The 13,957-nt window shown below is 45.5% G+C and overlaps 1 protein-coding gene across 1 annotated transcript in view; it reads right to left on the bottom strand.

Moving 5' to 3' along the window:
• The window catches only part of LOC142558416 (calcium-activated chloride channel regulator 1-like), a 114,999-nt gene that overhangs the window by 98,483 nt on the left and 2,559 nt on the right, over positions 1-13,957 (bottom strand). Inside the window, exons 3-4 of the mRNA XM_075670552.1 lie at positions 8,258-8,385; positions 3,989-4,103 (exon numbers count right to left, since the gene is read on the bottom strand). Coding sequence (XP_075526667.1) covers positions 3,989-4,103; positions 8,258-8,385 — 243 coding nt within the window. The remainder of the gene's footprint in view (positions 1-3,988; positions 4,104-8,257; positions 8,386-13,957) is intronic.

Genomic DNA, 13,957 nt, shown 5'->3' with positions numbered 1-13,957 from the left:
AAATGAATGGAGCCACAGTGATTGGAGTAATGCATCGACACGTGGTCTCTGAGATTGCCATCGCGTCCAATAATTACTATCGCCGCTATCCGTACACACTTTTAAGGGGAAGCTATGCAGATACAAAAATTCTATTGTAAAAATTTCTACTCGTTTACCGCAGAAAACATTGCACATTGAGACACTCCAAATGGAGGGATTTCTATTGTGCTACAAAATATAAAGTCCTTGAAAAACGGTAGACAGTCTCTTTAACATGTATGCGCATTACGTACGCGAGAATTGATGCAGTCTGATGGGTGCCGAGTGAAAAAAAAAGCGTTGAGCGTTATTTATGTGCATGTAACGCCCCATGGATGGCAGAAATAATCGCAGAACCCTCCCCTGCGACGTCCTCTGAAACGACTCTCTGATATTCTGAAGCGCAAATATTTATATTTTCAATTCCACTTGTAATAAACCTATCCAGAATATATAGAGAAGAAAGCGGGCTAACCGAGGTGCCCGTTTTATTAGTCAAGTTTTATTATTAGATAATATCGAGTTATTGAATCAAATATTTTAAACAGGTTGTGGATTTTCGCCCTGCCCCCTCCCACGGCAAGAAAAATATTACTACCACTGGCACATCTTTTTAGAGGCTTTGTACTATTATAGTATCAGCTTAAATAATCGGTCAGGCCTCCATCTCGCGATCTTGAGGAAAACCGTATCGGCCCAAGGGCTGCCTCCGATACTGGCGCAGTGGGCATTTTGAGGCCACGTATATCATGCACCATTCCCAATGTTCGAATAAGGAACAAGACAAACGCAAAATGTAATAGCCTTTTAACATAAATTCACATCACTACGGCGTGCTAGATGCCTTGATGCCATTTTGCGTAAGGAGAAGCGGCCGCTTAATATCCATACGGCGTATACATTCTGCATGTAACATGTGCGCTGGCAAACGTGAGAGCAAGAGAACCCGGACGCGTATTTCCAATTGCTATAGTAGGTACAGCGGGGTGTGGCATTTGCGGAGACGACGGACGTTTGCGCGCATGCGCGAGTAAGAGCGGGTGCGAAAGAGGAAATGAGGGGATTTTTGCTCGTTTAATATACGACTCTGCCTAGGCACTACGGTGGAGTTTCTTAGCGCGTGTTGTATGCCCTTGTCCCTAGGCGTGCCGGCAGAAGTAATGGGGCGTGGTAGTGCTGAACTTAGCACCGCAAGTGGGTGGCTTGACGCAATTATATTTATTCAATCGTGTTTTTTACTAATTCAAACAACGTGCCATTATTTCGCACTATTGGTGGCGCCTCCAGGACACCAAAGCGGCAACGGGGACATCAAAGCTAGAACCCGGACTGGTCCGTGGGTTGGGGCTCGCAGGTCCTCGAGAGCGGACAGCCCAATTTATACTGCGGTCTAGTTTGTTTACGCTCCACCGCTGGTTGCCCGCGCGGTGAGACAGTAGGCACGGACGCCCCATTTGGTGATTGCTGCGTCTGAAGGGGCAAGGTTCTGATTGGTGTTGTTTAAGTCAGGGGTTGCTGTTTTCGTCGCGATGATAGATTGGATTTTTTACAAGCACTGTTCAAGGAGGGCACATGTAACCGGCAAACGGAGGCCTCAGGAGGGCACTTGAGCTTATATTAAAGCAGACGGCGCAGGATACCCAGGGCACCCAAGGCGTAGAGTGGGTATCAAAGCTGGAAGCACGGCGGCCCGTGGGTTGGGGTTGCTGAGGCCGAACCGTGCCAGGGCGTGTTCGCATAAAAAATTGGCTGTCCGCTGTCGCGGACAGCCGCTCTTTCGCACGTGCAGCCCCGGAAAGCGGCAACCCACGGACCAGTCCAGGTTCCAGCTTTGCATGGTGTCTCTGTTGCCACTTTGGTGTCCTGGAGGTGCCATCAATAATGTGAAATAACAACACGTTGTTATAATTAGTAAAAAAACACGATTCAGTAACTAGTGACGCTAAGTTCAGCACTACACCACCCCACGACTCCTGCAACATCAGTCAGGACTTCGCCTCTGAAGGTACGCCGGGCATATTTTATCGCGTCTGCGGCGCGGGTGCTGAGTCAGTCATCGTTACTGGCGGCCTTTCACTCAATTTGGTTCAAGCGTGATTGCTAAGGCACTCTGCCTTCTAGATTTTCAACATATGCGGTAAGGGCTCTACTACGGTCGCTACTGTTCCCACAGAAACTTCTGTAGTGTTATTTACAAGGTACATTGCCGGAAGGCGCGACAAAGCTATGATCCGCCACGATTGAGTTAGCACGAGCGCCGCAGGTGAGAGACAGTCTGTCCGACGCAACGGTCACCAAATCAGCCGTCAGTGCCCGTTGCTTCACCTAATTTACTGCGCCAGCAGCCAGCGTCCGAACGCAAACGAACGACCCCACTCCGCAACGCCAGCATGCCTAGGGACAAACGCCTGCATAGAAACCTCCTCCGTAGAGCCTATGCAGAGTAATAAATTCAAGGAGCAAAAGCACCCAGATTTTCTCTCTTGCGCCCGCTCTTACTCGCGCTTGCACACAGACAGCTGTTGATCCCCCAAGTGAACGTCTCATAAGAACCCGATTGACTGCATTAGCATAGAAAAGCGGGCAAGTTGGTAAGCATTCATGACGACGCATTTTTGTGCAGCGCTCACAATTCGACAAAGGACGAAGCAGAAACACACATGCGTGAAATAATTGAAGCACTTCACATCAGAAGAAAAGGGGCTGTCGGTCAACCGTCAATTCCGCTATGGGACAAGGAATTTGAATGTCGGACTAGCACGCGCGGCAGAGTCACATAGGAGCCGACGACGGGCTCCAAATCTGAGTATGCACCAATAAGGCAGCAACGCTTCGGCCGGGGTTCATCGCGTGTCCAAAGACTACGGATTGCTCTCTTCCTCGATGTTTTTCAAAATGAATGTCAGCTGAGATTCAACGCATGTGTGTTTCTGCTTCGCCCTTCGTGGAATTGTGAGCGCTGCACAAAAATACACCATGAATCCCGTCAAGCCTATTTAGAAATGCTGGCTTTTGAATTTATGCTGACGGTAATCTTTTTAGATGCAAATTGACGTTCAGGAGCTGTTTGCGTAGCTGTGTTTAGGAGTTTCCTTAAGCCCTGCTTTTGAGCCTCATAACTTTCCAAAAAGATTCTTGGATAGACTTAGACTATTTATAGTGCAGACTGTAGAGAGATTCTGGGAGGCCATTCGAATGACTAAGCAACATGTGTTGTGGAGGAAGGTGTCTTATTTTGGCGTCTTCCGTTTATAGGCTCTTGAATAGTATGTGCCGTCCGTTGATACATTCTTCTATGCCGTGCAATACAGTACAGCCACGCGTTTCCGTCATCCTCCAGGAGCTTAATGTTCGTGCTACATTCGGGTGGATAACATTATCTTCCCTTTCAGGAGCTTAATATTATTTCAGAACTTTCGGTCAGAGCCGGAGTGCATGTGGAAGGTGACGAACAATTATTTTTCGTTTCTGTTGGAGCGCAATATTCTGTAGTACTATAGACATCACCGGTGCTCTGGGCTTCAATTTCAAGGGAAGATCATGTAGCTACGGCTCACCGCGAATATTTCAATGAGAATATACGGTAGGTGACTGTCGGAAAGCTGTACCTTGAGTGTTTAATTCATTTCTTGTCCCGTTGAGTACTTCTCATTTGCCGGCCTAAATGATACTGTGATAACCTTTAAAATAATAAAGTTTCCAAACTACGTTAACAACATCGTGGCTTACTGCCCTGTGCAGAAATTTACGAAGTTCTTTACGAAGCCTGTTTTATAAATGCACTTAAAGAAGAAGCTGGTACAATATACTTGTCTACGTGAGCTGGTTAATGCGCTGGGCATTCAGTAATTTGCAATGAATACTCAGTACACGCTTAAAAGCTTACGCCAGGCCAGAGTTTGAAATGTGGGAGAACGTTGCGGAAGGTTAGTAATAACAAACAGCGCGAGAAGCAGAAGGCACTTACCGACATGCTACGGGAAACGTCCAGAGCAAAAACAATTCGCTGGATCGTTTTAGGTTTTTGCTGAACTTCTTCAAAATCCACCTGGATGAGTTTGGACATGTTGGGTGGGGGCAGCCTGAATATAAAGTTGAAACCTTGTCACTTACTACGAAGGCACGTGCTAAGACAGGTGTGGACAGATAATACGAGGAACAGCGCGGGCATGGTTCGAAGCGACGGTAAGAGTTTGAAGTAATAGTTATGTGGAAACACGCAAGGTGGAGAGAAGTAATTGATGAAGGGAAAATTACACACCCACCGAACAGTAGCAATTGCTCCAAACGAAACCCTTGCGGGTTCCTCGAAAGAAAAGCCTGGCAGTTGAGGAAAAATTCGTCCTGGTCCGGGATGTGAAAGGGAAAATCAAACACTTGCTTTGCTTCGAGTGGTTGACAAATGCGAATTTGCCCGGATACCTCAGATGGTAGAGCGGCTGGCCCGGAAAGGCGGTGGTCCTGGGTTAGAGTCCCGGACCAGGACAAATTTTTCTTCACCTGCGAGGCTTTTCTTTTGAGGAACCCATATGGATTTCGTTTTTAGCCATTGCTACAATTCGGAGGATGCCTCATTTTCCCTTCATTAGTTACTGCTGTCCACTTTGCGGGTTTCCCCAGAACTATTACGCCGTACCACTTTCATGTTGCGGTGCCTCCTGATGCTGTGACGCTTCAATTCTTATTCTCGCCATGTCTGCAGTGGTGTGCAGTCGTCAGCAGGCACACGTTTTTCAAGGTATTTTGGCGGGGTTCTTTTTGTACTTTCTTTTCTTTTATGCTGCTCATGAGTTTGGGCTGGGCTGGAATTAAGGCTCGTGCACAACGCAAATACAGAATGGTTTCGGCAGTACACTTCAAGGCATATCGCCGGTGTTTCTCGTCGGGATAGTAAAAAACTGAACCACAAAATGCATGGCGAAGACGAGTTTGAATAGCTGAACTGCAACCCAAAACAAATGGCGATAGACAAGCGACCTACCTGTCTGTCTCCCTCTTTCCCGTGTTTCAGTGCAGCTTCTCATGCCCGCCTTCGTCTTTCTTGTGCTGTGATTCTCGCCGTCCACAGGTTTTTTTGCACAACGGCACAATGGTTTCAATGGTTCCGGCACACGTTTTCGGTAGTGGTGCTCGATGTTGTAAGATAGTCACCATTTATGCATTGCTTTTTTTCTGTGTGCTGGTGGAGGGCTTTTGTAATAAGGGCTGTCTGTAGAGCTAAGTGATCTTTTGCACGCTTTGTTGCTCTTCTGTATGTTTACATAGCTCTTTTGTACAGCGTGCACTATTACGTGCTTGCATCGTTTGTAGGCACAAGCTATATACTGTCAGGTGTTCTTGAACAGTCAATATTTTTGCACATTACATAAAGCTTCGCTGTGCTCTACTGCTTGTAAGGACAAATTTCATTGCCAGTGGTACTATTTAAGCAGATGCCTTAGGTCTGCTACAATGATACAGGAGATGCTATAGCTGTTGATATCTACTCTCGGATTTTATCCCAATCACTGCATGTAGAGAAGCTAAAAACCGGTCACTTTAGGCGTCTCAGGTTACTTCGTGTACCTTACCCCTGCATTTTGAAACGTGCCTTAACTTGAAGCCCACACGTGATTTGGTCAAGATAAAGCCCGTCATGAACGCGTCTAAGGAAAGGCAATGATTATCTTTGCAACGTCCACTCCTGTCGATATAATGACTAAATCAATCATGAGCTTCAAGTAAACATGCATATCTGAATGCGGGGTAACTAGTAAGCTATGTGTTTGCATAGTTGAAAAGTTTCTGTCCTTTTTTCATGTTTAGGGTGCTCAAGCTAGCCAGCAAGAGAGTGATCTTCCAAATACGATTTACCCTCCAGGCCCACATAGCATCGTACCATGTACCTTTAGGAGTTCTGACAAATAGGCAGCTGTCAACTTGTAATGACAGTAATGGCTCGAAGGCTAAACCTCCCTATGCTCAGCGCAGCACAATAAAATTCCCTTTGAAGTGGCAACACATTGCAAAATGTTTCCTTTGTAATACAGCTGCGAGGGCAAATGCAATTAACCACTGCTGCCATGTTGAGCCCAGTGTATGAACACCAACCTGATAACGCAACGGAGATATAGATGTAGCAACTTGTCTTCAGCATCAGCTGAATCTATGATTTGACCTTTCATGGCACCTGATCGATCGCAAGTGCTACATAGGAGGAACTAAGACAAGGAGTAGCGAGCCAAGTGTTTCGAGGAACCCGTATGGGTTTCATTTGTAGCACTTGGCTACGTTTGGCTGTATGTCTCATTTTCCCGTTTATTAATTACTTCTCACCACCTTGCGTGTTTCCGCAGAACTATTACATTTTACATGTACAGCTAAGAACGCTACAGGAACATATGAGGTGTGACCCCCTGCCCAGACAGCTTGCACCAAGAAATGCGCACTACGCTCCTTAGAAAGAGAAATCTTTTTTATTGCGCAAAATGCAAAAAGGAAAAAAGAAGGCGACAGGAAAGAACGTACTCTTGTCGCCTTATCATATTCTACCTGCATTTTGCTCAATAAAACAATTTTTCTTGACTAAATAATGTTTCATCAAGCAGCCCAAAGCAGCCACCCTTCTGCCGCGCTACGCGACACATCCAAATATCCACTCTGTTCGAGCTCATATAGGCATGCTCTGGGCCGCGTGACTCAGCACAATTGCAACAGTATATTGTTTTGAAACAGACCAATTTACTCAGGCATACGAGTGCTGTGCCTTCGTTCCCTTCTGTTATCTTCGTGCTTTGTTGCGCTCTGCCTCAAGTTAAGCGAGATATCTTGGCCGAGACTTGCCTGACTGGTTAAGCTGCACACAAGTGGTAACCGAAGATATTGAAGAAAGGAAAAAAATCTAATTTCGCTCTCAGTAGCGAGGACAAAATTTTCACATACACTTTTGACACCAATTTTCTTAGAATGAAGCAAAATTGTGTCTTGGACCTTACAGAGAAAGAAGTGATTCCCTAAAAAATGAAATATCGGTCTTCCATTGAATTACATTTCTTTGTAAGAACGCTTCTGTGATTTTTCTATTTTCCCATTAATTTTTAGTGTAAATATTCCAAAGGTATGAGAACTCTTTTCACAGGCTGTCTGCTTTTCTGCGCAAGTGGCGGTTTTTTTGCTTGTTTTTGTTTTAGCCATATGAACCCATGCTGTTGACATCAACTGTTAGCAGTTGAATGGGAGTCCTAATGGCCAAGTTCGTTTTACCATTGGTATGGCGCTAAAATCACGCAACGACATGCGAAGTTCAGTCGCTAGAAAGGTGTCGGAAATATGCTGCATGAAGTTTCTGTTTATGGGTAGTAGTTTGCATAAACTAATTACATAAATAATATGTAACTGATGTACTGCCAAACGAGCACCCGGTATAAGCCAGAACTGTATATTCATGGCTAACGAATTCGTGCTTATAAATGAACATCTGCGAATTGGTTATACTTATTGTAAATATTATTCTAATCAGCCAAAAAAAACGAGTGTGTTCTATGCTGTGTCGTAGTTCAATGGCACTAAAAATATTCTGTAGATGATAGTGCTGAAGGTCGCCAGAATCTGCTAGAATAAATAGCTCTTGTGAAACTATAGTCTCCTAAATTTACAACGAGAAGTGGCAAACTATGTTTTGATTATTTATGTCGGCGTTATGCATCGTAACAACTTCTTCCTGAGCTTAGAAAAGAATCAACAGTTATGTCAAACTTCAAGCTGTGCAGCCTCTACCGAAAGTGTACATGGCGTCAAACGTAAAAGACAGGCGTTGATTTGCAGTCAGAACTGCTTCGCGTATTCTTATGCTGGCAGAGTGCAACACTGTTTTACACTTTGACATAAATCATTATAATCCCCATACATTAAAAATCTAAATTATTCCAAAAAGGCGTTTTATAGCTCAGCAGAGGCATTCATACATTTTAATTTTTTGGTTCATACCAACACAAACAGGACTCTATAAAAGCATACACCACTGGCACTTTTCTTCCACAGTGTGATGTTAGTTTTAGATCATTCATCACTTCACCTGAAGCAGCCTTCAAGCCCTAATAACTCAATTATGTTACCTGCTCTGCAAATTCAACAACTAGTACCCATGCATTTCAGGGTGAGCTCACTGGGAGGAAACATCCGTCGATCGCCTTAAGATGACGAAAGAGGTGTGGAAGCAGAAAGCTGTCAGTTTATTAAAAAGAAAGATTCCACGTACTCTTTGAAGTCATCATTCTTGCTGATGACCTCCCAAGTTGAAGCACCATCGCACATCTTGTTATGCAGGTTCGGCGCAAAACGGTTGTGCGGGTGGCTTCCATTCTTGCCTTCACAAAAATGACTTATCTGTAATATAACAGCAGGCGCCTTATTACAGCGTGTAATAATAGCTAAAAATTCACGAATATTAAATAGCACTCAAGTTTGTGTCGCGTCTGAAAGAAAACGTTGGTCTGTTTGGAATACATGACGAAGATCTGACCGAGAAAGGATTATCAACGCGTAGGTTATCAATAAAGAGGCACAAAGGAAAATTAGACACTTCCTTTATTTTCCCATTTCAGTCACAGTTTAGGAAATCTCTCGCAAGTTTCAAGACCCGCTGGTAAATAAAATAATGCAAGTTGGTACCATTCACTGTGATTCAGTAAAGCTTTTGACATTCTCAATTCATGCTTCTGCTCAAGTTAACGCATTTTGCTATAACATTTCCAGCTGCCATACTTTTATGTTGCTATCATATTGACAGCTTATGTTATCTTAGAATAATTTGCGAGCTAGCGGCGTGTCTCATGTGTCAGTACTAGGATTCAGTTCAGTTTGTTTGAGTTTATTCTCCATTCAATAGCAAAAAATAGCAATGAATATATAAGAGATAGTATGCGGACGAGAGTGCCAAGGTCAATTACTGCAACGGGGTCCTTGTTAAATCACTTGTTCACTTCTTAAACAATGTTTCTTGCACTTGGATTTCTTCCCGTCTCTTATAGGCCGATTCTTATGAAAATTTACGTTGTTATTGAGTCGTGCCGTGCAGTGCGAGTTTTATTTTTCTGAATGGTGTAATATCATAAACCTCGTCTTCAATGCTGTTTAGAGCAGAGCTGTGACTTTTTCTCGTGAAACAGCAAGTATCACGTTTCCTTATTCTGCAGATTCTGTGCCGCTGTGTGAGGCCTTTATGCTTAAAAATATTCGCGAACTCCTTGCTGCAACGTTCACTTTTCTGCTCGGACTAAACGCTATGTAGGTTCTGCTTGCAGACTATAAAAAAATACAATTCTTCACCAATTGTACGCAACAATGTGTTATCCTTAACTTCAATAAGTGGACTACGGAATGACACCTTTAAATACTACTGAAATTGTAAAGAGGGTCCAGAATAAAATTGGCATATGGCATTTTGCTTTCCCAACACCAGCCCTGCAACATATTGTTACGTTGCCTAAGGCACACATAATAAAAATGTATTTACAATATTTACAAGTGAGACAACGATGCATAAATATGACGGCTGTCGAGGCCGATTCCGCCAACACATGTTAAATCGTCTTCTCCTGACTGGCGCCACTCTTGGTTGCGTCGTAACAATATTGGCACGTGGTAGTGACGGTCAAGATACACTGCAGCAGAACTGTCAATAGTTTGAATAATCTTCTTATTGGGCGAACGTGTGCCCACAAAGGCAAATTGCACTCAAATCGCAACGATGACCGCGAACACATTTGGCGATCGTCGAGTATCTGAACTGCCGGTCAAGCGCGTCGGCTTTTATACATAAGTCATGGAAGTTTCCAGAGTCACAGCCGGTGCCCACGTGCTTTCCAGCAAGTACCACACCATTCGCTTCGCTCATACAATCAGATTACAGAAACCCTGGCGACAACCTACAAGGCATAGAACCATCGATAGCATTCCAGCATAGAGAAAGGAATATAATAAGAGCGGACACTCGGCGAAAATTGGAAACAGGAAACGCGTCACTTAACGCCGATGAATTGGGGCCGCGAGCATCGAAATAAAAAGAATGTGAAATGAGATTAACAGAAATTGTTTTATATTTTTATTCTTTCCCGGAGAAAGTAAAAATATCTGCGTATAAATAAATTAAACTTTGCGGCTTACTTCCGTTGCCTAGCGACAGGCGAACCGGTGAATGACGAGCCAGATGTTTGCGTCATTCGTCAGACACACCGCCGAAGCGCGAAAGACCGGCCACGCATCTGAGCGTTGGATTGTTCGGGCACGCGTCTGCCTGTTTTCTATTTTGCGATTTAGCCTGGTTTGGCGGCCTCCCGGCGAATTATTGCGTTCCTTCGCAACTTCGACATGGCGCCACTGCACTATTGGACTACGGCTAGGTGAGAAACTTTGTTCGATAGTCTGCGACGCACTTCAAGCAATCAGGCTTATTGCCCGACACCTAGGCTAAACTTGTGGCGACGGCCACTCAAAAAAGCAGCGTGGCCGTCGTGGGGCAGTTAATTTGAATTAATTAATCGTACTGGAAGCTGTTTGCGACGCTTTCTATGAGCCCCAATATTATTTTAACTAATTTCTGTAGTTTTTGGGCATGCTAGTCGCACAGGGTGCTGTGACGCAGTTTCGCGTGTACTGAATTTTACTGCGACAAGTTTTTGCGCTTTCTCTGAGTGCCAACATTATTGAAACAAATTTCATTACTTTTTGGGGTACCTTTCGAGCGCAGTGGGCACGCCTGGCGCTGTGACGCGGTTAGCGAAAATCAGCTCGGCCGTGGTGCGCGGTTTCGCGCTTTAATGCACTGACAAGTTCATGGCCCTTTCTCTGACGCCCAACATTGCTGAAAATTATTTTCGGTACTTTTATGAGGGCCGCTCGCCACGCCTGTTGTGACGCAGCGAAGAGCAGCTCAGCCGTGGTGACAAAGTTAGTTTGGCGCGTACTGAATCTTACTGCGACAAGTTTGTGGTAATTTTTATGTCCCCGCAACAATTTAAGCCTTCTTTCGGTACCCACGCTTGTCGAAAACTCGACGCGCAATCGTCAAGAGTGATAACACGGGAGTACGTTGCTTGCGCCTGCAGAACGCACAAGACATAAGCCAAGGAGCTCAAACGCCAGGAACTAGTAACTCGGAAATTCTGTCTTCTGAACGGCACCCACGCATTTGTCTTGAGTGCGAGTAGAAGGAATTCTGCGAGCGTCCAGCATGCTCTGGTTGAGAGCCTGTGTTGTGCCCACCTCTGTATATTCGTAGCGTACTATCGCGTCCGTTGTAGCCAAGTTCGCGAAACGCGCCGTAGCCCGCGCATTCGGTCTATTAAAGTGCAGGAAATAAGTCTTGGGAAGAGGGGAATGCTTGGAATTAGGATGTGTTTGTGGTATGTACGGTATTGCTGGGGAGGGGGGGGGGAGGAGTCGGGTATTTTCTACGCCGTGTGTGTAACTACGAACTCCTTTTGTTTGTAATGATGTCCGTTCACCACTTTCGCGCGCTTCGCCCATACAGGCATTATTCTTACATGTTAATACCAAAATACCGTCTGGTGGAGCTTCCTGCGGAAACTACTGCTGCTTACCTGGTGCCACAACGTTGGATGAATGCACAAAAAGCCCGCGACGAGCATTTGTAAAGAATAAAATAAACATTTCCTCATTTCACAAGGTGTCTTGCGTTTTTATGAAATTGTACGTGGCACATGTTCAGTGGAGGCTTGCGAAGATCGTTAGCAATCAAATTTACTTATCAATAAAATGATTTGCAAATACACATTTAATAAATAAAAAAAAACAAATATATTAATAAATATTTGCTGCAAAAAATAAAACCAATGGAGCCGGCGTAACGCGCAATAGCTAGTGTTCAAAACGCGCGCGCCCAAAACAGAAACCGGAAGTGTGCTTCAGGTATTAATGCCCACGGCTTGGTGCGCTGCAGTCAATTCGGCCACTGGGCTCTATGGGAGTGTCCGCGTATTCCTTGCTCTATCATTCCAGCAAGTTCCAATCATGCAGGCGTGTCTTGCGCTGAGCGTTAACGAGCGTTAACGAGTTGTTATTGAGTGAAATACAGTCCCCGAGAAAAGAAAGGATAAATAACCACACGTGTCAACGCCCCCCTCTTAAAAATCATGATTCCGATGCTACAACCAAGAGCACAAGAAACTAAGGCACATACAGTGAAGTGAAATAAAGAAACGAAGTCCCTAGCTAGCGTTGGTAGAAGGGTTCAACGCGCAGAACATGGACTATTTCAGACCGTAAGAGGCGCCACTGCGATTGCGAAATGCCGTCTCGCACGACTTCAAACTACAGCGCGGCAATATGTCGGATGACCTTGTAGGGTGCGAAGTACCATCGCGAAAGCTTCTCGCTAAGCAATCGACGGTATACTGGAGTCCAAACACGAAAACGGTCGCTGGGCTGGTATTCGACATAGCGTCGTCCAAGATGGTAGCGTCGGCTGTCGCTCCTATACTGGGGTTTTTGATCCGCAGGCGGGCAATCTGTCGCGCTCCTTCGGCGAGCAGGAAATAGGCGGGGACGTCGAGATTCTCTTCGTCGGTAACGTATGGCAGCATGGCGTCGAGAGTCTTCGAAGAGATTTTGCCGTAAACCAGCTTTAACGGCGTGATCTGCGCTATTTTTTTCACCGCCGTGTTGTGAGCGAAGGTTGCGTACGGCAGGGCGAAATTCCATAATCTGTGCTCATTGTCGACGTACACCGCTAACATGTCGGTGAGCGTCTTCTTCAGATGTTCCGTTAGGCTCTTCGGTTGCGGGTGGTAGGCAGTGGTAATCCGGTGACCTGTTTGACTACACTGCAGTATGGCTCGAGTCAGCTCAGCTGTGAAAGACGTTCCTCTGTCAGTAATCAGAACTTCTGGCGCCCCATGTCTCATCGAAAGGTTCTCGATGAAAAAGTTGGCTAATTACGCTGCACTACCTTTGGGCAAGGATTTCGTTTCGGCGTAGCCGGTAAGATAGTCGGTAGCCACGACGATACACTTGTTTCCAAAGGTAGACGTCGGAATGGCACCCAACAAATTCATCCTCATCTGCTCAAACGGTAGGTAAGGTAGCTCGATCGGCTGTAGTAAACTAGCTAGACTTGTAGGTAGTGTCTTGAGTAGCTAAGAGTCTCAGCATGTCTTCACCTAACAGGCGACGTAGGTGGTCAGAAGCGGCGAGTAGTACTTCTCTTGTAATCTTACAAGCATACAAGGAAATCCCAATGTGCCCGGCAATCGGATCGTCATGCAGGGCGTGCAAGACTTCGGGCCAAAGTGCTGCTGGAACAAGGAGAGGGTCGCTTGCGCGGACTGGGGCGTTCTTTTTTACGAGGACGTCGTTGCGCAAGCAAAACGAAGACAGTCCACGCTGAAATACCCTAAGGACAACGTCGGTGTTTCCTTCTGAGCACTCCGCAAGGCTTCGTAACTCCGGGTCCACTCGTTGCTGCTCAGCGAAGTCGTCTGCAGTTATTGTTCCTGGGAAGGCGTTCATCGAATAATGGATGGGAAGGTCATCTCAAGCGAATAGGCACTTTTCCGGCTTCTGGGTGAGTCCAGATGACTTGATAGCGCCCACTACTGTCTGATGCCGCCTCAGGTGAGCTTCGAAATTAGTGGCAGAGACTACAACGTCATGCAAGCAGACAAGACAAGTCTGCCACTTCAGTCCTGCCAAGACTGACCATCACGCGATGGAACATTGCAGGCGCAAAGTCCGTATGGCATCACCTTAAACTTGAATATAGTGCCTGGCGTGATAAAAGCGGTCTTCTCTCGATCCCTTTCGTCGACTTCAATTTGCGAGTACCAGGCTCGAGGTCCATTGACGAAAAGTACTTAGCATACAGAGTAATTCTGCAGAGTCGGTCTAATGGGTCATCTATGCGTGGAACGGGGTGTACATCTTTCTTGGTGATCTTGTC

The sequence above is a fragment of the Dermacentor variabilis genome, chromosome 9 (assembly GCF_050947875.1).
Source record: "Dermacentor variabilis isolate Ectoservices chromosome 9, ASM5094787v1, whole genome shotgun sequence".
Lineage (NCBI taxonomy): Eukaryota > Metazoa > Arthropoda > Arachnida > Ixodida > Ixodidae > Dermacentor > Dermacentor variabilis.
The sequence above is the reverse complement of the archived record's forward strand: the minus strand, read 5'-3'. Positions and strand labels throughout refer to the sequence as shown.